Genomic DNA, 23874 nt, shown 5'->3' on the forward strand with positions numbered 1-23874 from the left:
CTAAGACCTACTGGAATCTGGGCTCCCCACAGGCTCCGGGTGCGTCCTCACGTCCCTGGAGCGCATCTGGGGTTGGACTTGCCCCCTGAGCCTCTTACAGAACTCTGCGACCCCGCTGGGCGGATCTCCACGTTAAGGGGCAGACAAAGCCAGGCCTGGCTGGGCCTAAGGCTCAGGGAGGCTGATGAGTGGCCCAGGCCCGGAGTCGGGGCGCGGGCGGTCGAAGGGGATGCCGGCAGCTTTCAGGGAGGAAAAACGGCAAAACTGAAAGTGCCGCGCCGGGGGGCGGGGGCGGCCGGCGAAGGCCCCAGGACTCGTCCTGCCCCCGGCCCTGGTGGCCAATCAGCGCGCCGCTCTTGCTCCTGACAGCTATTTAGCAACCCAGCCGGGCTAGAGTTTCCAAAAAAGTTAGAATAACTTCCTCTCCCGGAGACCTCGGTTTTGCACAAACCGGCCCGTAATCAGAGCCTTTCCAGCAACTCGAGAGCGTGTGCTCCGCGGCCGCGGGCTTGGCCAGCGGCGCCCGGCGCCTCCAGCCCCACGCGCGCCGGGCGGGCGTCATGGAGGAGGGCTCCAGCTCGCCCGTGTCCCCCGTGGACAGCTTGGGCACCAGCGAGGAGGAGCTCGAGCGGCAGCCCAAGCGCTTCGGCCGGAAGCGGCGCTACAGCAAGAAGTCAAGCGAAGATGGCAGCCCGACCCCGGGCAAGCGCGGCAAGAAGGGCAGCCCGAGTGCGCAGTCCTTCGAGGAGCTCCAGAGCCAGCGCATCCTGGCCAACGTGCGCGAGCGCCAGCGCACCCAGTCGCTCAATGAGGCCTTCGCTGCACTGCGCAAGATCATCCCCACGCTGCCCTCGGACAAGCTCAGCAAGATCCAGACGCTCAAGCTGGCCGCCAGGTACATAGACTTCCTCTACCAGGTCCTGCAGAGTGACGAGATGGACAATAAGATGACCAGCTGCAGCTACGTGGCCCACGAGCGCCTCAGCTACGCCTTCTCCGTGTGGCGCATGGAAGGCGCGTGGTCCATGTCCGCCTCCCACTAGCGCCGCGCCACCCACCTCCGGACCGGCGCACCAGGGTAGGTGCTGTGCGTGCGATTGGGCGCCCTCCGTTGCAGGGGCGGGCGGGCCGACCCCAGGGTGTCTGGGGCCTGTGCATCCCTCCTAGTGGAGGCCCCGCGGGCCGCGGCAGCGTGAATGGGGTGTGCTTTCTCTCCTAAAGATGGGTGAGGGGCAGCCCAGCAGTTTCTAAGACCCAGAGGCATCCTGGAGGCCTTTTGCAAAGTGTGTCAGTTGGGGACCCACAGACTGGTGACTTCCAGCAAGGTCCAGGAGTACCTAGAGGAACTCTTGCATTTTCCATTCTTGGTGGTGTGTGTGGGTGTCTGTGGATGACTGTAGGGGAGACTCTCCTAGCGCCGGTCAGGGCAGGGAGACGGTGATCCTTTCACCCCTCGGAGCCCGGGTGGCCAGGGGAGCTGCTGAGAGAGTCGTGTCGGACTTGTTGCTCTGCCCTTGTCGGATGGAGCGGCAGAGTGCGCTCTTGGTGCGGACACTCAGAACTCGCTGGCTGCTCCTACAGGGAGTCCTGGCCTGCGCTTTGGGTGGCCGGTCCAGTGGGTGCAGAGATGCGGGCCTGAGGCACTGGGGCTTACCCTCGGTGGACAAGAGGACGCTGTCCTGCGCTTGCGTCTCGGGTGTCAGCGGGGCGCAGGGCGGAAGACAGCTCTAGTCTGGAGCACCGGAGACCCGGCCTAGCGCGCGCGCAGAGCCGAGGGTGGAGCAGACCTGGCGGCTGAGAACGCACGCCCGGCCGCGGATATGCAGGTGGAGGGGAGCTAAGAGCTGGGAGCCTCGGGTTCCGACCTTGAAATTTGGAAAGCCGGGCAGGGATCCTCCGTCTGTGTGAGTCCAGCGTACTGACCCGCAGGCAGGCGCTAGGGCTCCAGGCTAGGAGATGATGGGTCTGGGGGAAAAGAGGCCGTGTGCGCCTGGCCCTGCGGGGGAGAAGACCACCGGGATTTGGGGCAGAGACTCAGGACTGGTTTCCTTTGGAAGAGCACTCAGGGCCCCGCATCCGCTCCTTCTCACCAGACACCTACCCAGTCCGGTCGACAGACTCCAGCCGCGGAGGCGCCGTCCTCTCGCCGAGGCTGTGAGGCAGCGGGCACCTCTTCCCCGGGCCTCCGGCGGCGGCGGTGGAGAGGAGCAGGATCTCTTCTTGCCCAGGGGCGCGGTGGGGACGGAGAACGAGTTGAAAACCTTCTCACCTAGTGTGTTTCAGTTTTCCGACTTTGTGATATTTTTATAAAAGTCTCTGCTTCACCCAGAAAAAAATTAAGACAAATCTAGAGCGGGTCATCCATTCTCCCAAAAGTATCCATTTCTTTTTCTTGTGGTTTTGTAATATCAGCGGGGGTCCTGCTGTGGCAACAAAAGGGTCCAACTACTGCAGGTTGGTTTTCTTTCTTTTTTCTTTGTCTTTTATTTCTGCATCACTGAAAATTTTCTTGACAAAATAGCCCCCTAAGACCATGACAGTTTTATCGTTTTAAAGAATAATTTTTAACAGAGAATAACTGTGGGAATCTTCTGTCTTTGTCAAAAACAGATGGAAACTGTCTCAATCGCCTATTTCTCTAGGAATGAAAGTCTGGATTGGCCAAGTACTAAATGCTACAGAAGGATAATACATTAATTCTGGTTTTTGTTGCCTAAATTATGAGCTTTCCTTAGTGACTTCCATTTACCCTTTATACCATCCGCAGTTTACACCACATATGAAATAAGAAGAGACAGATGAGGAATGCCATCCTTTAAACACACACACACACACACACACACACACACACACACAGCTTTGTTTAAGGAGAATGTCCACAGCTTTATCCTTAAGACTACCCTCCAAAAATTACTGAAAAAAAAAAAAAAAAAAACAATGCCAGGAGATGCTGTCCCAATGAAAAATTCTGCAGGAACATTTAAAATTTATTTAAAAATAATCTCACTCTGTAAAACCTAAGAGAGTCAATCACAGACCACAATTAAATATGAGATAAACACAAAACACAATACCTGTGATAAATAAGTGAAAACTGTTAAAAGCTTGCTTGGACAAAAGCCCTTCATGTATTAGATAACACACTTAGTTGGAGAGCCACCGATCTTTATGTGGGCATATTTACTTTTTATACCATTGAATGTAATGGCTAAGGCAGATAAACCCGCTCTTTGCATAGTTGATACTGCCTACAAGAGGAACCGTCTGAACCCTGCCTGCTTACCACCAGCAGGCGCGGCAACAACTTCGTCTTCGCTCTCTCCTTTTTTTTTTTAACTCATTTTCTCTTTCAGCATACTCAGTACTAATTTGTTTGACTTCTGGAAATGTTGTTCAGCGGCGTGTGATTTATTTGTGATATTTCCAAGAAGCATTTATGACATGTATCAGCAAAACATGTCTGGATATTTCCAGGCTTGGTAGGTGGTTCTATGTCTAGTGAGAGATTTTCACGCACAGGAAGGCTGTGTGACCGGCAGCAGGAGCAACAAAAGCCGAGGATGGAGGATGGGGGGCTGTGCAGGTGCTCCCCTTCACCTCTCTCCTGCTGTGTTGCCCAGTCAGCTGGACTCAGGTAATTGAAAAGTCCCCACAGGAGCGCTGAGCGTCCTGGTGAAATGCCTGACCTCTGAGAGGGTCAGAGCGCCTGGCTTGGAGGCGCGTGGAGGCCACCACTACTTACCAGGCGGAACGCGCTGGTTCTCCGTTCCTCATTACAGAAAGCATCTTCTCTTACCTTCTGCTGAGTTAGACTTGGCAGGCTTTCAGTATGGGACGCACTCAACGAACTAACTCATTGCTTTTCCTTTCTGACAACTCTTCTCCTTTGGAGAAGGCACCCGATCCTCTTACCACCCCATACAGAGAGCCTCCCTTGCCCCTCAAACTTGGCTTTTTGGAGATGCTTGTTAACTCCTGTATTGGGGATGCTAGCTGGTCTCAAAAGAAATTTAATTCCCTGTGGAGAAGAATGGAAATGCAGATCCCAGTGGAGCTCTTGACTGGGAAGAAGTGGAGTGCAGGGCCCAGCTGCTGGGACATGAGCAGTGCTCCGCAGGGTCTGGAGGAAGGATCGGCCTCCGCTGGGTGCTTCCTGGCCCCTTAAATATCAGTAGCTGTTTTTCCAGTCTGGTGTCAAGGACCTCTGGCCGAGTGGGAGCTGTGGGGACGGGACCTGTGGGTGGCCGTTTGAGGCCATTTGAAATAGAAACCTTTATTGAGGTTTTTCTGAAAACACCTATTTTTCTGACACATCATGAGCCTGAAAGAAGTGTTCTTGTGGGCCTTGCTCGCCTGTGTCCCGAGTTGCCGGCATGGATGCCGGATTCCTTTTGCCTGGCAAAAAGATCATAAAGTAAACTTCTTCGGTGCGGAGTACTGTAACGCATAACTTGAGTTTAAATCAGGGCTTTTAAAAAAAAACAAATATTTTAATAAGCCAATTTTAAAGGCTAAGCTTTTATGACAGTTTTTGAGCTGAGTATTTATATCAATCTATTCTCACTGGTGTCTTTAAGAACCCTGGGCATGGAGGCTGGAATGTCTGTTTATGTTTGTGTCTTTCCTGGGAAAGGATAAATGTGCTGCAAAAAGCAAACCAAAAGCAAAGCTCTCTGCTAGCAAAGAGTTCACAAAAGAGGCCATAAAATTCAAAGAAGAGATGGATAAGTCACTGTAGCCAAGAAATGGAGAGAGCGATAAAGAAGAAACAGGATCTGAGAGACACACACATGGGTGTTTTTTAAAGTAAAGCCAAGACGAAACACTAAAATCAGAAACTGCTGGAAAAGATGTTCCACGTGGTCACCTGAGTCTGCACGTGTGCTGAGAACCCATAGAACTAAGCACACATGCACACGCACATGCACACACACATGCACCCGCGGGACTGTGGCACCTGAGCAAGTTCCGGGGAGTATGTCAGTGGGTGGGACCTTGTGCTCTAGTGTGGCAAGATGTTGTGAACACGTAAAGAGGGAAGGGGTGTCTACATTAATTTATCAGTAGCCTCATGAGAATCCACAACTATCTCAAAATTAACATTTTTAGAAAAAATATTCCATAAAATGTTAAAACTGTATTTAAATGAGCAAATTTCACAAAGAACTGTTACTGTGCTTTATTTAAAAGTAATGAACTAAAAATCTACTTTAAGCAAAATTTCATGCTTTTTTTCCCTGATAGTATTTGCATACATAACTGTACATCTCTTCAAAATGTGGGAACTCTTGATGTATTTTCAATAAATAATCAATTAGAAGTGATTTCTTACATTCTTAAACAAGGAGTGGCATCCCAGAAACATGGAAGAAGAGGCACCGATTCCAACAGGCATACGTTTGTTCCTATTCCAATAGAGAAAATATTCCGCAAACACAGTGGGGAAATACTCACCTGGAACTGATATACATTTTATTTTAGGGTATTAAACCTGTGTTCCCTTTTGTCAAGTACACACAAAATTCTAAAGCAAATGGTGTGTAAAAATAATTCTCCAAGTAGCGTAGAGATTGAAGTTTTTGTATTTGGAGTCGCACAAGATGAGAGGGAAAGAGCAGGGTGCATGGCAGGGAGAAAGAGAACAGGCCCCGACCTCAGTCCCAGGAACGTATTCTGCGTCTCTGTCCAGGAGTGAGCCTTTGAATGTGTCTTAATGGAACGTTTGCTTTGGAACGGCAACAGTGACAGTGACAATGTGAGTTTCATGCTGATGTAAACTGAGGCACAATGGATCTCTTTTCTTGAGCGATTACTGACGGTTGTCACATCAAAGGGAGACTTGGATCTGAAACTGGAAAAGCCAGCACGTAACTTTATTCCAACAGGAGGGAGATCCTTAGTGGTTAGTTGAACCCAAGCAGTGTTGACATGCTTAGGACGTCTGTGTCACTTCAGAGGCGGCTCCGCTGTTGGGAGTAGGTGAGGATCCTGTGATGACCAGTGGGACGGACATGGTTTTGAGAGGGCTGCGGCTGCTGCTAGGGACCCTCCCTCTGCCGTTGAGGGGCGAGGCTCTGGATACCCAGGTGCTCCTGTGGAGCTGTGGCTTCCTTCCCACACCCCGAGAGCACTGACTTTAAAAGTGGAGAGACTCCTCCTTTGGTGCGGCGGCGTCTTCGCATCTGTTACTTAAGCTCCGGGCAGGGCTGAGCCCAGGGCTTCCAGCTACCAGAGTCACTGTTATGAGAAGGGCTTCTGTCTGTCTGCTCACAGCTGGCCTTCAACGTGGCTGCCAGGGTCTATCTTTGGGGGAGAAATAGTCCAGTTGGTTGCATCGCCTGCATTAGATTCCTGTTTATCACAGTTTAATTGGACAGCAAGTTTGTGTTTGTGGATGTGTAGGTCTGGGGTGTCACCGACAGGAGGATTTGGACAGACCCCCTGGTTTTTATTAACCCTTTGACTGTGACCAGGTGTTAAGACCCGCCCCAGCCCGGGGCTGAAGTTGGTGTGTGGTCACAGCCTGAGCCTTCCTGCAGCACCCAGCAGGGTGGCTCAGAGAGGGGAACAGGCAGAGTTTCGCCTTTTGCTGTGAGAGGGCGGAAAGGGCAGGGAGAGGGCAGGGCCCGGGGTCCTGGTGCTGCCTGCACTGGAGAAGGCAGTGCCCAGAGTGCCCGGGGCTATGCTGTTCTCTGTCGCCTTCCGTCACCTCCCTGTGACGTGTGGGCTCCTTGCAGGGTGGCTCGTAAAACAAGCAGACTCCCTGGAAGGCAACTCTCCCGAGGGTTTCCAGGCCCTGGCTCTGCTGTGTGCAGGGGTTTCTTTGTGTCTCACTCTGATTTAACATGCTGTAGCGGACACGTGGGGCAGGCAGCATTCCTTGCTATCTCAGATCTAGCAACAAATTTTCTCTTAGTTCCTGTCCAGCTGATCTGGTTTGAGGGGTATGCAGAGGGGTCAGAAGCCCAAGGCTAGTTTCATCTTTGACTCTCTGACCTGGGGGTGGAAGAGCCTGCCCCGTCATTTACTCCCTGACTCCAAGGTGGGGCGTGAGCCAGGCCAGCTACTGCAGGTGGCAAAATCACGCTTCTGAGTCCCTTCCGGTAAGCGCACGTGGATTTTTTTTTAATTTAATATTTATTTTTAGTTTTCGGCGGACACAACATCTTTATCTGTATGTGGTGCTGAGGATCCAACCCAGTGTAGGCGAGCGCGCTACCTCTTGAGCCACATCCCCAGCCCTAGGCATGTGAATTTTAAATCTCATTCCTAAGGAGATGATTTTGTCTTAGTAAGTAAACAGTAAGGTCATCCTCGTTTCTTTGGGAGACGCCTGGGTGGCTGGGATGAGAGGGGTAAGGCTGCTGTTTCTGTCTCAGGTTGGGCATCCGCGAGGCTCTGTGTCCAGCAGCGGAACCTCCTGAAGTCAAGTCCTGGTGAATCGCAGGCTGCGCGTGCACTGGTTCCTTGCTGGCCCAGACCCTCAGTGTGGGCCCAGCCTCGAGTGTCCTGTCTCCTGGGTGAGATCCTCTGTGTTGTTCCAGGGCTGGTGACTGTCTTCCTCCGCCGCGCTGTCCCTCCGTCCCCAGCCCAGCCCAGTCTGTCTCATGGGTTTGCTGCTTCTTCTCAGCTTCCCATCTGTTCCATGGTGGATGAGGTTATGCTGCTGATCCACCCGCTACCAGATTTCTAAGCTCCGGGTGACCCCCGACACTGCTGTCTACGGACACCCAGAGCCTGAGCAGCGTGCAGACAACCACCTGTGCATGCTCACGGTCGCACTGCTCACCGCAGCCAGCGTGCAGACACGGCAGGGTCCCTGCTGAGGACAGACAGATCGGGGTGCTCCATGCCCAAGAGAACAAGACTGGGCCACCAAGGGCAGCACCCGTCCTGTTTCCTCATAGATCAGCCTCCAAACACTGTGCTAAGCTCGAAGCTAGTGGCAGAGACCAAGTCTTGGACGAGTCCACTCCTAGCAAGTATCTGTGTGTGACCTGCCAGGCCGGCAACTGACTGGCGGCTGCCAGAGGTTGGGGGCGAGAAGGGCAACAGGTGCGTCATTTCTGGAGTGACCACGAGCAGTCAGGAACTTGATAGCCATAATGTTTTCACAAGAGTGTAAAAGCACTTACTGAATCATATTCTACCAAATGGTTCAAATGATAAATTCTATATCATGAATGTTTGTGCCACCTCCACCAAAGATCTTTCTAAAAAATCCACTGACCCAGGCCGCAGGTGCCTCTGGTAACCCACAGGTCCTGAGGGTGAGGCCGCCTTCCCAGAGGCATGGCCCAGGTTACCCCGGGAGTCAGTGCTCTTCAGCGACGGTCACCTCCCCTCTCTAACTCTGCCTCCCGACGTGTTCCTTAGCGCACACACATGCGCACACCAGCACCTCAAAGCTTGCCAACACACGCTGCTTCTTTGCCTGCCCGCTGGTTCTAGTGCCTGCCCCATGCCTCGGAGCCCCTGGGTGGCTGGCTGAGTTCTCACACTCCAGGGGGCAGGAGCTGAAGGACAGTGGCCCAAGGCTCCGTGCTGCTGGACAAGAGCAGGGAGTGTTTCCACATCAGTGGTGGGGTGGCTAGGACCTGTCCTGCCTGCCTCAGTGACCGGGAGGACCCCTGGGGTGGCAGGGCGCGTCATCCACACGTCCCACCCAGCAGTGCGCTCTCCAGAGCCTGTCCTTCTGGGGCCGAGATGGGCCTGGGCTGGTCCACGGGCTCAGAGACCGTCCAGGGCTGGGGCCATCGCCACAGATGTGAGATTCCTGCTCTTCTTGTGTGTAGGTGCTGGTCCCAGAACAGAGGGACAACAGAGGGCGGCACTAAGTCATTCTGGGTGAGTGGTCGGTTTTCTTTTTCTTTTCTTCCCTCCCGGGTCTGTTAACCCTTCGTGTGCTCTTGATCCACCTGTGTCCCCAGGACATTGTCGCAACCACCCTCAAGAGGGGCGGGCGAGGGGTTTGCTCTCAGCTTCCTTGGCCTCGATTCCACCCCGTTTCTCTTCATCATCACCGCCTTGGTGGCACCATGCGATCAGGTGCCAAGGTGCCACAGAGGCCCGGTGGTAGCGTGGGCTGCAGGAGTGTTTGGATGTGCAAATCCAGACGGAGGCTCAGGAGCTCTTAGAGCGAGTCCCAGCGAATCGCGACGGGGTGAGCCAGCAGGGGAGAGCCTTCAGTTTGGGGTTGCCGTCCCCCATTCCTGGCCCTCTGCCCCCAGCTCAAAGAGAAGCCACCAGGGAGGGAAAGACAGAGAGGAGGATGGTGGGAGGGCTGGAGAGAGGGGTGGCCTGGCTCCTGGCCTCTCCCCTGGCAAGCTGTGCAGACTGCTGGACCAGGCCTGGGTCCACCAAAGCCAGACAGGGCCTGGTCTCTGGGCCTCTACCTTCCTGTGGCCCGGGCTCCTCCCCTGCCGTGCGGCACAGAGCCTCCTGCAGATCACGCCGCCCAGATCCCTTAGCTACTCACACGTCAGCACAGCACCCCGACTTTCCCTGGGGACCCTGCTCTGCTTTCTGACCACCTTTGCTCCCTCATAACTGAACCAGAGGCTCTGCCATGTCCTCCCACTGGCAGAGAGGACAGAAGGGGATTTCTACCCTGTGACATTCCCACTGGTTTTCAGAAACACCCTCCAGGGAGCGTGAGCTAAGTCAGTGCCTTGGGCTCAGAGTGCCCCTGCTCCCCTCTGTTCCCTGCTCCCAGTCCTTCTCCCTGTCCCCAAAGCAGGGACATTTGCCTCCACGGAACAAATAGCGAAGTCCTGCTTCCGGGCAGATCCCTGAGGCATGCATTAATTATGTCCCTTTGAGGTCCCATGGCTCTGTCCAGCACAGATGCTCACCTACAACTGTGGCCAATACTGTGGACAGAATGCAGAAGCAGAACATGGACCACTGTCCTACAGGTCCTGACAGTGACCTCCGTGAACTGAGTGATGTGGGCTGATGTGGACTCTGCTGGTTTCCCGAGTATGGCGGGGACAAATCACCAAGGAAACAGTAACTCCAACCCAATTAAAGTCTGAGCTTCTGTATGCTAAAATCCCGGACTCGGAGACTTTCAATGAACTGGGAAGAAAGTGTTTGCAACCTATTTTACAGCAATAATTTTCGTAGACAAAAGAGACCTGAAAATTTTTTCAGAAGACGGTTACATAGTAGCCTGCACGGGCAGAGAGTGTGGATTCACAAAAGAAGAGAATCCTTTGGCCATGAAACATGAGAAGTGTGGAACTTAACAACAAAAACAAAACCGAAACAGGAGGACACTGTGTCACCCAGTGTGAGGGCGGGGAGCCATCGAGTCCCTGCCAGTAGGAAGACAAACCAAGACTTTCCTAAAAACACCTCCATAGTAGATAAGAGACGGTCTGGAATTGGAAATGCCCTGTGAGTGGGCAGCGGTCTCCAGGAGGCCCCTGAAGTGAGTCTGGCAGGTCCAGCAACAGGGAAGCTCATGTCCACTCCCCGAGGTCAAGGGGGATTTGCAGTGTCCAGGAAGCGCTGCATCCCCGCACTGGACGACGGCAACTGCTGGAGGAGCAGGCCTCACCACGGGGCAGTGGCCACAGCACCCGCCTCACCTGCTCCAGGTGGAAAGGGAAGGGCCGGTGCTGGTGGGGGGTGGGGGTGGGGGGGCGGGTCTGGGAGGAACCAAACTGCCAGGGAGGGCTTCCTGTCTTCTCCGTGTGTCACTGCAGCTGCCTCCCTCATCTGTAGGGGACACGCCCAAGACCCCAGCCGATTCCTAGAACTGCGAGCTCCTAACCCCACACACACCATATGTATTCCTGAGCCCAGGACAAGTGTATTTTATAAACTAGACACCGGAGGGGTTGACAACCACACCCTTAGCAAAAACAAGGATGCATTGACATGAAGGTCGCCTGAATGTGGTCTCTCTCCCTCTCTCAGAACACAGGTAGCTCACCTCTTGGCCCACGGCGCAGAGTAGTGTCATTGTCCAACCTCGGTTGACTGCAGGTAACTGAACTGTGGAGACTGAAGTCTGGGATAAATGACTGCCATCTTTTCTAGATTTTTTACAAATGCCTTGCAAACTTTTGCAACTTGACAAGACAAACGCAGAGGTGGCCCGTGCATTTTAGAGGTGGAGGGGCACAGGCACACGCTAGTGCCCATCTCCAGGCCCACCTCCACCTGCACAAGTGCGCCCGCGAGCCCTGGAAGTGCCCCTGGAACTCTCACTCCGTGTCACACTCTGGATTCCACTGAAGCAGCACAGGAGGGTGGCTCGGTGGCAGGGCACCTGTCAGCATGCAGAGGCCCTGGGTTGAAGCTGCACGCCCGGGCCCGGGCCTCCTGCGGGGCCTTTCCTGCCAAGGTAGGGGAATGTGCCATCCAGAGGGTCCCAGCAGGGCCCGCTCAGCTCCCTGGTGGAACCTGAGGCCCCCTTTGGCCACGAGGGCCAAGCATCTTCCAGGTGCCCTGGCGATGGGAAACTGCTCAGGTGCAGGACTGAGCTGACCCTCGCTCCTGGCACACGCGTCCCGGCAGAACTCAGCGCCTTCCTTTGTCTGTCTCTGAGCCTCTGTGTGCTTGGGGACAGGTGTCCTTGATGATAAGCCAGTCCAGACCTGTGGAAGCCAGGGGCCAGAGTGCAGTGAACTCACCAACTCTCGTCTTGACTGGAGCCTGGAAGAGGTGCCTTCATGCCGACTCCCTCGCGGGAGCAGGAGGGAGTCTCACCTTCTGCAGGGACCCTGCTGACTCTGCACTGGGGTAAAATGAGAGGCTCTCGGCACCCCGGTCCCTGCCCCCGTGATGCTCAGAGAACGCTCAGGCCTGAGGAGAGGCTGGCCAGGCGCGGACCAGGCGTCCTATGTGTGCCCTTCACCAGGACCTGGTCGGGTCGGCCGTTTGCAGCCTCCTTCTCATGGAGTGAGTCACCAGCTGCGCCTCTCTAGGGGCTGGGGACCCACCCGGCTCTGCGTTCCCCACTTCCTTCAGATTCGTAGCCATAATCTAATTTCTGTTAGGCCTTGACTTCTTTCACACTCGGGGCAACATCTGACACATATTCTGGCAAGTTCTGGGACCACACTTGCCAAATGACCGAGTCCTTTTGAGAGTGATGCCTGACACATTTCTGGTGGGAGTGGCCAAAGGTGAGGGAGTCCGGCACACTCCAGCCCCCTCTTCTCGGCAGCCGCCACAAACACACCGGCTCGGCTGATCCGCACGTCAGCCCCAGCTCCAGAGCCCAGAGGCCTTCTGCTGTGGAGACATCAAGAGACCAAGAGGTTAACAGCCCAGGGTCAGTCCCCACATCGGGCCTCCATGAATCAGAGCCGGCTGGGAGCAGGGGTGACTCAGAGCAGGGCTTTTTGCCTTTTAGTTGTGGATAAACAAAGCAGGAAAGTTTGAATGGGACACAGGAGGGAGGCGCTCCCAGCTCCAAGGGCGCCCACCCCTCCCAGGGCAGGGCCCCTCTGGGGAGGGGAGAGGGAGCGAAGGCTGGCCTCACTGGGTCCAAGCCGGGGCAGAAAGGCTGGTGCCCAACGGGTGCCGCAGGCCGAGAAGATGGGGTGGGCCGTGTGAAACCGACCGTGGGGTCCCCCTGTGCTGTGGCCTACCCAGGCCAGACTGCATGGACGGGGCAGCAACCACCCTGGGAAAGGCCCCTCCAGGATGCCCCCTTCCTGAACGCAGGCCTTGGGACCACTGAGGAGCAGAGGGCTCCTAAAGACAGGCACAGAGGCGTGGGGCTCCGGAGCCTGGCTTCCCCCAGCTGGCCACAAGTCAGGTGCACTCTGGTGGGGGTGTTGGGGGAACCCCGTGGAGGGGCCCTTGTCTGCTGAGCAGCTGGACGTGAGGCCTGAGCACGGCAGGGCAGTGTCCCCCAGGAGGCTCCAGGTCCCCCGCTCCATGCACAGAGTGAGCCATGGGCAGGGCAGGAAGGGACCCTGGCAGTTTCTGCCTTAGCTATCGTCTCAGGTGACGCTCCCTTGAGGTGGAGCACGGCCAGCCTCTATTGAGGCACGTGGACGTCTCAAACATCAGACAGCCATCCCCAAAGGGGCAGGGGCTCCCAGAGGGATGCCATAGGACAGGTCCTAGCCACCTGTTGGCATTTCCTGTACTTTTACCAGTTACTTCCAGGTGGCCAGGCTTGCACACCGCCAGGTGGAGGCTGGCCCCGCAACCTGGCCTCTGCTGGGACCCACCTGGCAGGACAAGCAGGCATCAGCCCAGACATGGGAGGCTCCCGGTCTAGAAATGGGCAGAGAGCCCCCACCTCCCCTCTTGGCCTGGCGTCCCCCGATGCCTGCACACCGAGCCCTCAGTGGGGGACTCCAGGGCTGGGCGAAGCCTGGCATGTCCCAGGTGGTCTGCTGTTGCCTGCTGTGGGCACTCTGCCCTCCTAAAGCCCTTGCTTCCCTCGAAGGCAGGCCGTGGAAGTGTGTGGTGTCAATAAAGGGGCAGATTTCCATCCCCCAGTTGGTAGAGGACACTTCCCATGGCGTGTGTCACATCCGCGTTTGTGATCAAGATGTCCTTCTCAGGCAGGGGACATCCCGTTTCCACAGCATCCTGCAGAGCCCAGCAGGGCACAGACAGGCCTGGTCCCTGGGCCCCATCTTGCTGTTCCCTGAATAGTCAGCCAGGGTCCCTGTCCAAACGCCACTCTATCACTTGAGCCGTCAGTGCAGTACCATGAGTCACACGCCCTGTGTGTCGGGTGTTACCTGGGCCTGCCAAGCGCGTGCTCCCTTACCCCCTCTACCCTGCGTGGCCCTCGGCCCTCCTGCTCTGCCGCGCAGTGGCAGCTGAGGCCTGGCTTCCAGCTCTGTGGTGCGCTCCTGGGCCAGGAGCATGTCTGCCCCCTGCACAGCTGCTCTCTGGAGCAGGAGCTGGCATGGCCAGGTGTCAGGGACGGGAGGTGGGAGGGCAGACCCCAGGGCTTGCCACTCCACATGACGGTCTCACGTTCTCTGTGTTTGAACTGTTGTGCCTCGGCCACACGGCCCCCCACCCCTCCTTCTGCACTGCCTTTGGGGCTGCCTCCTGGGGCAGCCAGGTGCCACCCCTCCTGGTGACATCTGTGGTGGCCGTCCCCTGTTCCCTGGTCCCTATAAATCCCCGAGTCACGGGTTGTTAGCCATGATGTCTGGTGACCTCTCTGCCCACCACCTCTGAGCACCGTCAGGACCATGTCTGGGCCACACCCAGCATGTCCTCTGCATTGTGGGGATGTGAAAATTCAGGGGTGGAGACCCCAGGGACCCTCTGTTCCCTACCAAGGACACAAGGAGACCGCAAGGCACTCAGGATGAGAAAGCACGTCCTGTCTGATTTATAACTCCCTGGCTGCTTCCGAGGGGAGCACAGGAGAGGGCCTCCTCTTCCCAGGGGCCTTGTCCATTCTCCACACCAGTGGCCATGGGAGGGCGGAGGCTGCAGAGGTGGAGGACCGCAGTTCCCGAGTTTCTCTCTACAGAGAAGGGGGGGGCACAGTCCACCCAGCAGGGGGCAGTGTGTGGGGAGGTGAGACGTTTGGACCTGGGACAGCAGAGAGAGGCGCTGTGGGAGGTGTGACATTATCTCCCCTGCCCCTTTCCCACACATCGCCCTCAGCCAAACACGCCTTCTCGCAGGCTTTGTGCCTTGGTGGCTTCGGGGCTGTGGGCCCCACTCTGGGCAGTGTGGGCTGAGGGAGAGGCTGTGGAGGGAGCGGCCGCGGCTGGGCACTCTTCCATGCAGCAGAGTGCCCACCCGAGCCGTGCTTAGGCCTGGCACCAGAGGGGCCACCAGCTCTCTGATGTCCTGTGACCCCAGTGGTTTGGGGGTGTCAGGGACAAAGAGGGAACAATCTCTGCAGCTCCACCTGGCCTTGGCTGAGTGACCAGTCCCTGGGGCTGGCCCTGAGGACTGAGTGGCCGAGTGGTAAGGATGACCCTGTCACCTGCGGCAGTGACCGCTGTAGATGGGCACAGGGAAGATGGGCTTCGTTGTTTCCTTGCAGAGGACCCCACAGAGGGGGACACCAACCTGGGCCCGTCCAGAAGTGAGCCAGAGGAGTCCACTCTGAGCGTGCGGGCATTTTAAGGAAGGGGCTTCACAAGGTGGCTGCCTCGGGGACGGAGCTTCCTACTTCCAAAAAGAATAATCGGGATCTCTTGATGAGACTTTCAGGGGACCGTAGGAGGACGCCAAGCCTGGGAACTTCTGTGCCCCGAAGGCCGCACCAGCCTGAAGGGGCAGCCACTAGCAGAGTCAGTGCCGCAGTCACCGGTCTGGTCAGGGGTCCACACTCAGAATGTGGAAGGCCTCCGAGAATTCAACAACAAAACGGCGTCACCTGAATTGTAAAAATGGGCCGGACTCGTAAGACGTTTCTGCCCAGAAGGCAGCAGGCCCACTGCAAGAGACTGGGCTTGATCTCACTCCTCCCTAGAGAAATGCAATCCGGAGCCCCACCAGGAGCCGCCTCACCCCCTCAGGATGGCCACCATCAAAACCAGCAGAACTTGCCAGGCGCGGTGCACACCTGTGATCCCAGGGACTCAGGAGGCTGAGGCAGGAGGATTGCGAGTTCAAAGCCAGCCTCAGCAAAAGCGAGGTGCTCAGCGACTCAGTAAGACCTGTCTGTAAATAAAATACAAAATAGGGCTGGGGACGTGGCTCAGTGGTCAGGTGCCTCTGAGTTCAATTCCAGGCACACACCCCCCCCCAAAAAAAAAACCCAGCAGAACAAACAGCGAGTGTCAGTGAGGAGGACCTGGCCAGGGAGCCCAGGAGTTCCCAGGACGGTGGCAGACACCAAGGGGCCGACTTGAGGAAAACACTGGCTGTTGGAGTGACAGAGAGGCGTCTGGCAGGGAGGAAAGGTCCCGCAGACGCAGTCCCTTAGGAAGACGCCAGGGTCACAGGCCTCCTCCACCTGCCTCTTCTTTTGCAAACGAAGAACATTCAGTAACCAAATCGGACTCTCTGCGACCCACAGAGGTGGGACCAGGGGGGAAGTCGGTGAGCGAGACCAGGAGGCCCTTCAGGTGCCCAGGCTCTGAACTCGATGGCACAGGACAGCATGAAGGGGTCCGCTTTGTACCCGAGCTGTGCTGCCTGGCACAGGGTGGTGTGGCTCCCCTCATCCTGTCCTCGCCCGTCATTCGGGAGGATCGTGGCCCGAGTGAGTTCTGCGGGCTCAGAGTCCTGCCTTCCCACCAGCTGTTGCCCTCAGGAGGCCGCGGCCAGGGGCAGATCTGCAGCAAACTGTGCTCTTCCTGGATGACATGGGGCCAGGCGTTCAGAAGGGCCGGCCCCTGGTTTGGAGCGGAAGCCCTGCAGTGTCCGCATTCCCAGGCTGGGCGGGGTGGGCTGGATGGCAGGCCAGGAAGCGCTTCCCAGTCCCCAGAGCCAGACGGGCCACCTCCTCACTGCTTTCTTTCTGGCACCGAGACGTCTCAGAACGTCCCGACAGGCCCACTTCCCAGACCTTCCAAAGACGAGTGGCCCGTGGCCCCATGCTGCCCATCTGGGTGGCACCCCCAGCCTCAGGCCTAGGCCTTCTGCCTGCGTGCACCTGGCTGGCCCTGTCCTCAGTGGGACACTGTGCATGTCCCCAGCTCCCTCCTGGGCCCCAGCGATCGCACTGCCTCCCCCCTCCTCACACCTGCACCCCCAGGCTTGCAACCCCTGTACTGGGGACTGTGGGCCCACCACTCCTGGCCCATCTCATCAATCCTGAGTGATCTGCCTTCCAGTTCATGGGGACTGGACAGCTCATGGATGGTCTTTTTAGTTATAAAATACACGTAACATTAAATTTTGCCGCAGTCCGGCTGGCAAAATAACCGGGAGGTGACAAACAACTTGAAGTTTGAAGCAGGAGCCGCTTTATTGCAGACAGCAGAGGTATATATACCTAACTGATGACACCCAGCTTGACTCAATCAGCATCATCCAGATACAGCAGTCAGCCAATAAGGAATCCCACCATCTTAATGGCTAGGTGGCGTGGCCTCACAAACCACTCCTCCTGGCAGACTGCAAGGCGCCATCTTGACTTGATTGCGGGCCCCCAACAAAATTTGCCATCCTGGCCACTCTGGTGCCCACGCCCATGGCACTGGGTACACCACACTGGTGCAGCCGTCACCACCATGGTTGCCAGAATTTCCGCAGTGGGCTCCCCCCCGGGGGCACCTGTCCTCATCCAGGTCTGCGGATGACTAAACATAGGATGCGTGATGGAGGAGAACCAGATGCAGCCGGTGGAGGAGGCGCTGGCCGGAGGCCTTGGGAGAACAAGGGCACGTGTTCAGCTGGAATCCGTTTTTTCTCTTGCCACCAGAAGACTCGGAACCACACAGAAAGCGTGGAATACGTTCACTGGCATTCCTGCCTCTTGCGTGGCTTGATCCAACAGGGCAGCACTTCTGGTCAGTCACCTTCTGGGGCCACAGAGGGCAGAAGCCTGGACTGCAGAAGAGAGGGAAGGTCCAGCAGAGGAGAGGACAGCTTCCGAGACTCCTGTGCAGTGCTGCCCGCTGGGATAGACGCATTTCTGTGCTTCCAGCAGCTCCCTCTCTGGGGGAATGGATTTGGCCAAAACATCAAAGAAGAGGAAATTTGAAAATATATGTGACCCTGGCCAAGCCTCCTATACAAGGGTCCCTGTTACTCTGTTTCCCATGTCACTGCAACAGGCTGTTTGTGTGGAAGTGTGCACAGCTCCGTCACCTTGTACCAGGGTCAGCTCCAGCACCTTGTACCGGGGTCAGCTCCGGCACCTTGTACCAGGGCCACCCTCCAGGGGGCTGGAAGTCCACCAAGACAGAGGAGCTGAGAAATGCTATGAGCTGTGGATCCCTGATGAGGTCACAGGTGTGCCACCATCAGACCAGAAAATGCCACGAGGCCCATCACTTGGCTGAGTTTCTGGGGCTCACAGGTCTCTGTGTCTTTCTCCCCCATACTGGAGTACCCCAAATAAGTGAATAGATGAAAAGGGTACCTCACAAATCCTTGGCAAAGAGCCCTGTCCTGAGCCATAGTTTACTTCAGAAGATTCCCGTGCAAGAGGAAAAATAAATAAAGTCAAGGGGGGGCAGCTGCTCGTGGGCTCCACCGCCTGTCAGTGGCAGGGAGCCCTGGGATACGGGAGCCAGGCCGGATCCAAGTCCTCAGCCCCACACCAGCTGCAGGCAGAAGGAACATCTGTGGAGTGGATAGCTGTGCTGGCTCGAGACCCTCTGAGCCCTTGGGGAGGTGTGTGCAGAAGGCCAGGGGCCATGGGGATTTGGTGACAGGGAGCCCCCAGAGCGGAATCAAGTCAGCAGAAGGCAGGTCTGTGGTGGCCCTGGGGACCTCAGCCACTCGTCACTCTCCTTACTTACTCCTAGGCGGTTCAGGACTGGGATGCACAAAGCCTGGGAGAGCTGATGACCAAAGGCTTCAAGAAGGGCATCCAACGGACGTCCAGCTCAGGCCTGCATCTGACGAAAGCCCCTCTCCTCTCCAGGCTCATTCACCTGACCACTGGCTGTCAGCTGAGGGTGCAGCAGAGGGAGAGCCAGGACCTTCTGAACCGACCGAAACCAGATGGGGAGAGGAAGACTGCAAACCTGGGCAAGGATCTGTCCCCCCAAGCTGCTGACACCCGCCCAGGATAGAACAATCATCTCACTGGGAGTGTAGACAAATCCTAGATATAAGAAAAATAAATCCAGCAATATTTGAATAGAATAAGAAACCAAGAACAAGAAGGGTTTATTTATGGAAATAAGGAGAGTCTAACATTCAGATACTTTCGCTGGTTTTGGACACAACTTCGGCAATGTTTATTAATAGCATTCAAGTTGTTCATGTTCCTAAGTGATGGCAATTTTTAAAATACTCTCACGTACACAAGCAATAACTTACTAGTCTATGTAATGAAATAAACATAAAGATATGTGCCACCTTGTATACATTAATGAGAAATGTGGAGACCCCCCGACCCTCTCTCAGCCCGGGAGTCCACAGGATGCATTTTGAATGAGTACCTGTACTTGCAGTGAGGCTGTTGGGGACACATATCTTTGTGAATGTGTCATTTCCTAGGCCCCAAATCACATATTTAGTGAAAATGTCCAATTCAACAAGGTTAAGCTCCGGGGTACGTGGAGGCCTGTCCTGGGCAGCAGACCTCTCGGGGCATTCACAAGGGACGAAGGGGGGAGAGGGGGGAGAGGCTGCAGAGACGGGAGCACCAGAGTAAACTCCTGGGGGTGGAGCTGGGAGCAGACGGGAGACGGGAGGAGAAGAGCTCAGAGCTCAGGAGGAACCTCGTGTTTGTCGTCTCAGGGACCAGGTAAAGGGGACAGTGCCCGGGGGGGGGGAGGGGTCAGATTATTCATATTATAATTCTGAAAAGGCTGGTGCTCAGCAGACCCAGGCAAAGTCAGGTTGTTAACGAGGTGGGGTTCTCCGTTGGCTGGTAGACCACCGTGGCCAGCCCTCAGGTCGCCCACCCCTGCTGTCCCCATCCCTGGTCCACCATCCAAGATGGGTGAGGCAGGTCCTGGCCTCCGTGTGGGCCTGGTCCCTCTGTCGGAGCTGTTGCTAGCCTGCACCGTCCCTGCAGGCCTCCAATCCAGAGCTAAATAGCCAAAGAGCAGAAGCCTCAGAGAATCACAGGGAGGAGCCTGCAGCTCCTCAGCCAGCCCAGCAGGGCCTCTGAGCTCATTAAGGCCATGGGAATCCACAGACCCACTCAGCGTCCTGGGTCCTGGTGATGGTCAGAGACCAGCTGGCGGGGCTGGGGTCACTCCTGGCCCTCACTGTTGAGCTCTGACACAGCACAGGTAGCAGGATGGGCTTATCTTTTCCCCACTATGATGCGGGGTCTACTCCTTCAATGGATAATGCAGAATGAGCACATTTCAGGATAGCCACTGCACGCATTTCCTTCTGAGACACAGATGCTGGAGAATGGGGCAGGGGTTCGCATATTGAACTCACCAAACGAGGGCACAGGAGCACGTCGCCGAGGGCCAGAAGACCCAATACAAAAAAAGAGACCACAGTTAGAAACAGGAAATCTGAGTCTATGATGTCAGGTTGCAGCGTGTGCTTCGTGCAGAGGAGGACTGCAGACATGGAGGGCAAGAGGAGTCTTGTCCCATCTGGGTGGACGTGGTCTCCCGGCTGTGTCCCCACTGAGACTGCCCCTCCGTAGTGGACTGACCTTGCCTTACCCTGACGCAGGCATCCTGGAGAGGCTCGGGGTCAGAACCCTCTTGTGAGGTCAGTGACCTGGCCCTGCTGGATGGAGTGGCAATGGAGGGGTGGAACTGGCCGCACTGTCAGTGAGGGTGGCCCCTGCCCATCTCCCCAGGCCTGTCCCTCTTATTCTCCAAGGGTGCTGATTATGGGTGCCCTGACCCCTTGACTTGCTTTACCTGATGAGCCAGATGGCCATTCTGTCCGGCACACGTGTGCGCAGTGCCCTCCCTTCCCAGCTCTTCTGCGCACTCTGCTGCTCCCTGGAAGGCTGTGGGGTTTTCTAAAATGCCCCTTCCTCCCGGCCCTGCTCCAGCAGCCTCCACCCAATGTGCCCAGCAGGAAGGCGGGTGCGACAGCCACGTGGCCTGCAGTGCCTGGTGCAGATGGGGGTCAGGAAGGGCTTGCTAGAGAGGGCGGAAATAGCTACCGGAGGGCCAGTGAGTGCCGATAGACAGCCCTGGCTGACCGCTGCTGGTCCAGTGGAGGTAGGGCTGTCTCTCTTCCTCCTGGACCCCCAACACCCCTGCACTCTGACTCATGCACACCCATGTCCTCAGTCTGCCTGGTGCAGGGAGCCGCTCCACAGTGAGGGTTCCAGGCAGGGCTTCTCCAGTGGGGTTTGGTGGACGCTGCTCATCTGGAGAGGAGCAGGCAGGGCTGGGGGCTGGGGTCTCTGCTCAGCTCAGCTCAGCAACCCTAGGTCCTTAGGCCCTAGCAGGCCCGCGGTGCTGTCCCACACATCCCGTGTAGGGAAGTGTCTCTGGGAGGAGCCACCTGGCATTGAGATGGCAACACTGGGCATGGTGGGCTGCAGGGAGCAGGTGCCATCCTCCGGTGCCAAGCTCCGCAGCCAGTGAGCCCTGGGCCCCACAGTGGCTCCACAGCGAGCTGCTGACTCTCCGCTCTCTGTCTCCCGCACTCTCCCACCTCCTCTCATGGAGGGTGCTCTGGCTCCTGGGCCCTGTCCCTGCTCCAAGCCCCACTCTGTCCCCCTTCTTGGGGGCTCTCTTCCTTCCTTTCCCAGCAGCAGCAGCATGGGTCCTTGTCCTGGGGACACCGTCTTAGTGGACATGGCTGTGAACATTTCCTGCTGGCGCGGGCCCTTCTCTGGCCCTGGGGCGGGGCGGCCTGCGCTGACCGGCCTTCTCAGCACCTCGCAGGCTGCGAATACGGGGGTGGCTGGAAAACACATCAGTAGGTTTTCCACTTTTATGCTTCGGGCCCGACAGAATGCCAACGCCTGGTGTCCTTGCCCGTGCCAGGTCCCCTCCCGGCAGAGCAGCCCTCGGAAGCGAGTGTGAACCTCATCGGGGGTTGACGCTCCTGCCCTTGCAGCACCCTCTGGCCTGGATGCCAACGACACTCAATGCCCCCTCCATGCCCGGGCCTCCCAACCAGGAGTGAGGACCTCTGGAAACACTTCCCGAGGGGAAGACGCATCGTTGCAGCTTAGAGATCAGTTTTGTTCCATGATGAGGGATTCACTAGGAGCCAAACTATTTGGAGCACCGGTGCTGAGAACTCTAAATTAGAAATTCTCCAAGAACAAACTTGTCTCTTTTCTTTTCTTTTTTCTTTCTTTCTTTTTTTAATAAAATGGAATAATCCTTTGAAGTTGGTCTTCCTGGGAGCACTGAGGCTGAGGAGCAGGCCAGGACAGGGGAGATGGGGTGCCAGGGTCCAGGGCGCGGACTCCAAGTCCTCGGGGTTCACAGGCTCCTGACAGCAGTCCTTCTGCTTTGTATGGGATGGGCAGGCCTGTTCCTTTCAGGACCCTTTCCCCAGGTTCTGTGTGTGTGTGTGTGTGTGTGTGTGTGTGTGTGTGTGTGTATATATATATATATATATATATATATAAAATTTTTCTTTTTTGCTATTTTTTCTAGAAATCTGAGAAAGGCCTTAGTGTTCTGAGTCTTCATTTCCTTTTTCTTTATGGTGCTGAGCACAAAACCTGAAGCCTCCTGCATGCCAGGCGAGTGCTCTGCCACTGAGCTACGCCCACCTCCTCTGGCCACTGTGATGTTCCCTAGGGGACTTTGAAGCACTGGGAGGAGGCCAGAGCATGAGCACGGCCCTTGTTTTTCTGCTTGGACGGGGCTGGTGGTGACTCTCCTCCACTGGAGGCCACCCTCGTGGCCTGACCTCTCTCCAGGAGTGCAGGACCCCTGTACAGTGGAGCCGCAGAGCCCCAGCCTTGCACACGGGGGTGTGCACATGACTCATTTTTAAAATTCTCTGCTGATTTAAAATCCACTTGCACTCACTTCTGCAGCTGCACATCCCTGAGGAGCTGAGCTGGTTTACTTGACATTAAACAGGAAAATAGGGAGAGAGAGAAACAGAGAAGGGCGAGGGACAGGAGATGGCCCGAGCCCAGGCTTTATCACTCCCCGTCCTTCAATTCCAACAGAAAGAGAAGGATTGGGATTTTGAAGGAGATCAGGGAAAGCACTTAGCATTCAAGCAAAAGAATTTTCTAGAATCCTGGCCAGGGAGGAGCTCTGAGCTCACAGAGGGAGTTGGGTAAAATGCATTCCCAGCTCCAAGGGCGTTGAGAGGGCCCTGGGGAGAGGCCGTGGATTCTGTGCCTGGCTGGGGAGGGAGCTGCAGGCTCTGCTCTGGTTCCCAGCTGGAGGATGGGCAAGACTGGGATGTCTTCAGTAACTGATGGCGATAAGGCTGCTCGGGTGGGTGGGCCGGCAACGCACAGGGCTCTGGTTTCAGCCCACCAGCCTTCTCTGGTGTTTATCTCAACCCCCAGCACCCCCCCCCCAGGAATCTCTCCATCCCCTCCCCCAGGCACTGAGCTCCCGCTGCCCAGCACTCTGGGGGAGACAAGGGCTCACTCCACTCCGGCTGTTCTTGGGAACACATTTGTGTGGTGACTGTGTCTGGACTCCCCACGAGTGCGTGCCTGCCTCTCCCTTGGGTTCCAGAATGCAGGGCCCTGAGCACGAGACCCACCGGCGGGCCTTCCTACCTCCACCTGGAGACATGAGGCCCCCCAGCAGCAGGTGACAGAGGGGAGCTGGGAGGGCTGAGTGCTCCTCCAGGAAGTCCAGCTAAGCCCGGGAAGATTCTAGGTCTGGACTGATCTGTGAGCAGACTCAGATGTGGCCCCTGGCGCAGGCCTCCAGGCAGGACCTGCTGCAAAGGTCAGGGCCGTAGCCGGGCCTCTGACTGCTGGTGAGGGTTGAGTTGAAGGGTCCAGTTCTGCCCGTCCCACTGCCCAGCACACCTTTCTCTAGCCAGCTGCTCGTGGCTCCCAAGGGAAGATACCAGTGCTGACCGGCATGTGCCATTCACTCTTCCCCAGCCACTGGCCGCCAAGCCAGTCCAGCTCTCCTGGGGGGCAAGCATCAGAGGGAGGCTGGGTCTGGTCAGGGAAGCTGCCCCCCATGGGAGAAACCAGTCTCTCCTGAACCCGCAGAACCGCTCTGTGTTTCAGGGCCTGTAGAGACCTTCTGACACCCGAGTCCCAGGCTGCTAGTGACGTTATGGCCCAAGTGCTGTGGACACGGGAGGCCCAGCTCTGCTCAGCACAAAGTATGCCTTCCACGCAGCAGTGAAAACACTGAGACTCAGAGTAGACGACTTGGGGGAAAAGCAATTTTTTTCCCACATCAT

At 56.5% G+C, this 23874-nt stretch overlaps 1 protein-coding gene across 1 annotated transcript in view; it reads left to right on the forward strand.

Moving 5' to 3' along the window:
* The first annotated feature begins 432 nt into the window (after nt 1–432).
* Twist2 (twist family bHLH transcription factor 2) overlaps nt 433–23874 on the forward strand; it is a 38789-nt gene continuing 15347 nt past the window's right edge. Inside the window, exon 1 of the mRNA XM_026396060.2 lies at nt 433–1078. Coding sequence (XP_026251845.1) covers nt 561–1043 — 483 coding nt within the window. The 5' untranslated portion in view covers nt 433–560 and the 3' untranslated portion in view covers nt 1044–1078. The remainder of the gene's footprint in view (nt 1079–23874) is intronic.

Source organism: Urocitellus parryii, chromosome 1 (genome assembly GCF_045843805.1).
Source record: "Urocitellus parryii isolate mUroPar1 chromosome 1, mUroPar1.hap1, whole genome shotgun sequence".
NCBI lineage: Eukaryota > Metazoa > Chordata > Mammalia > Rodentia > Sciuridae > Urocitellus > Urocitellus parryii.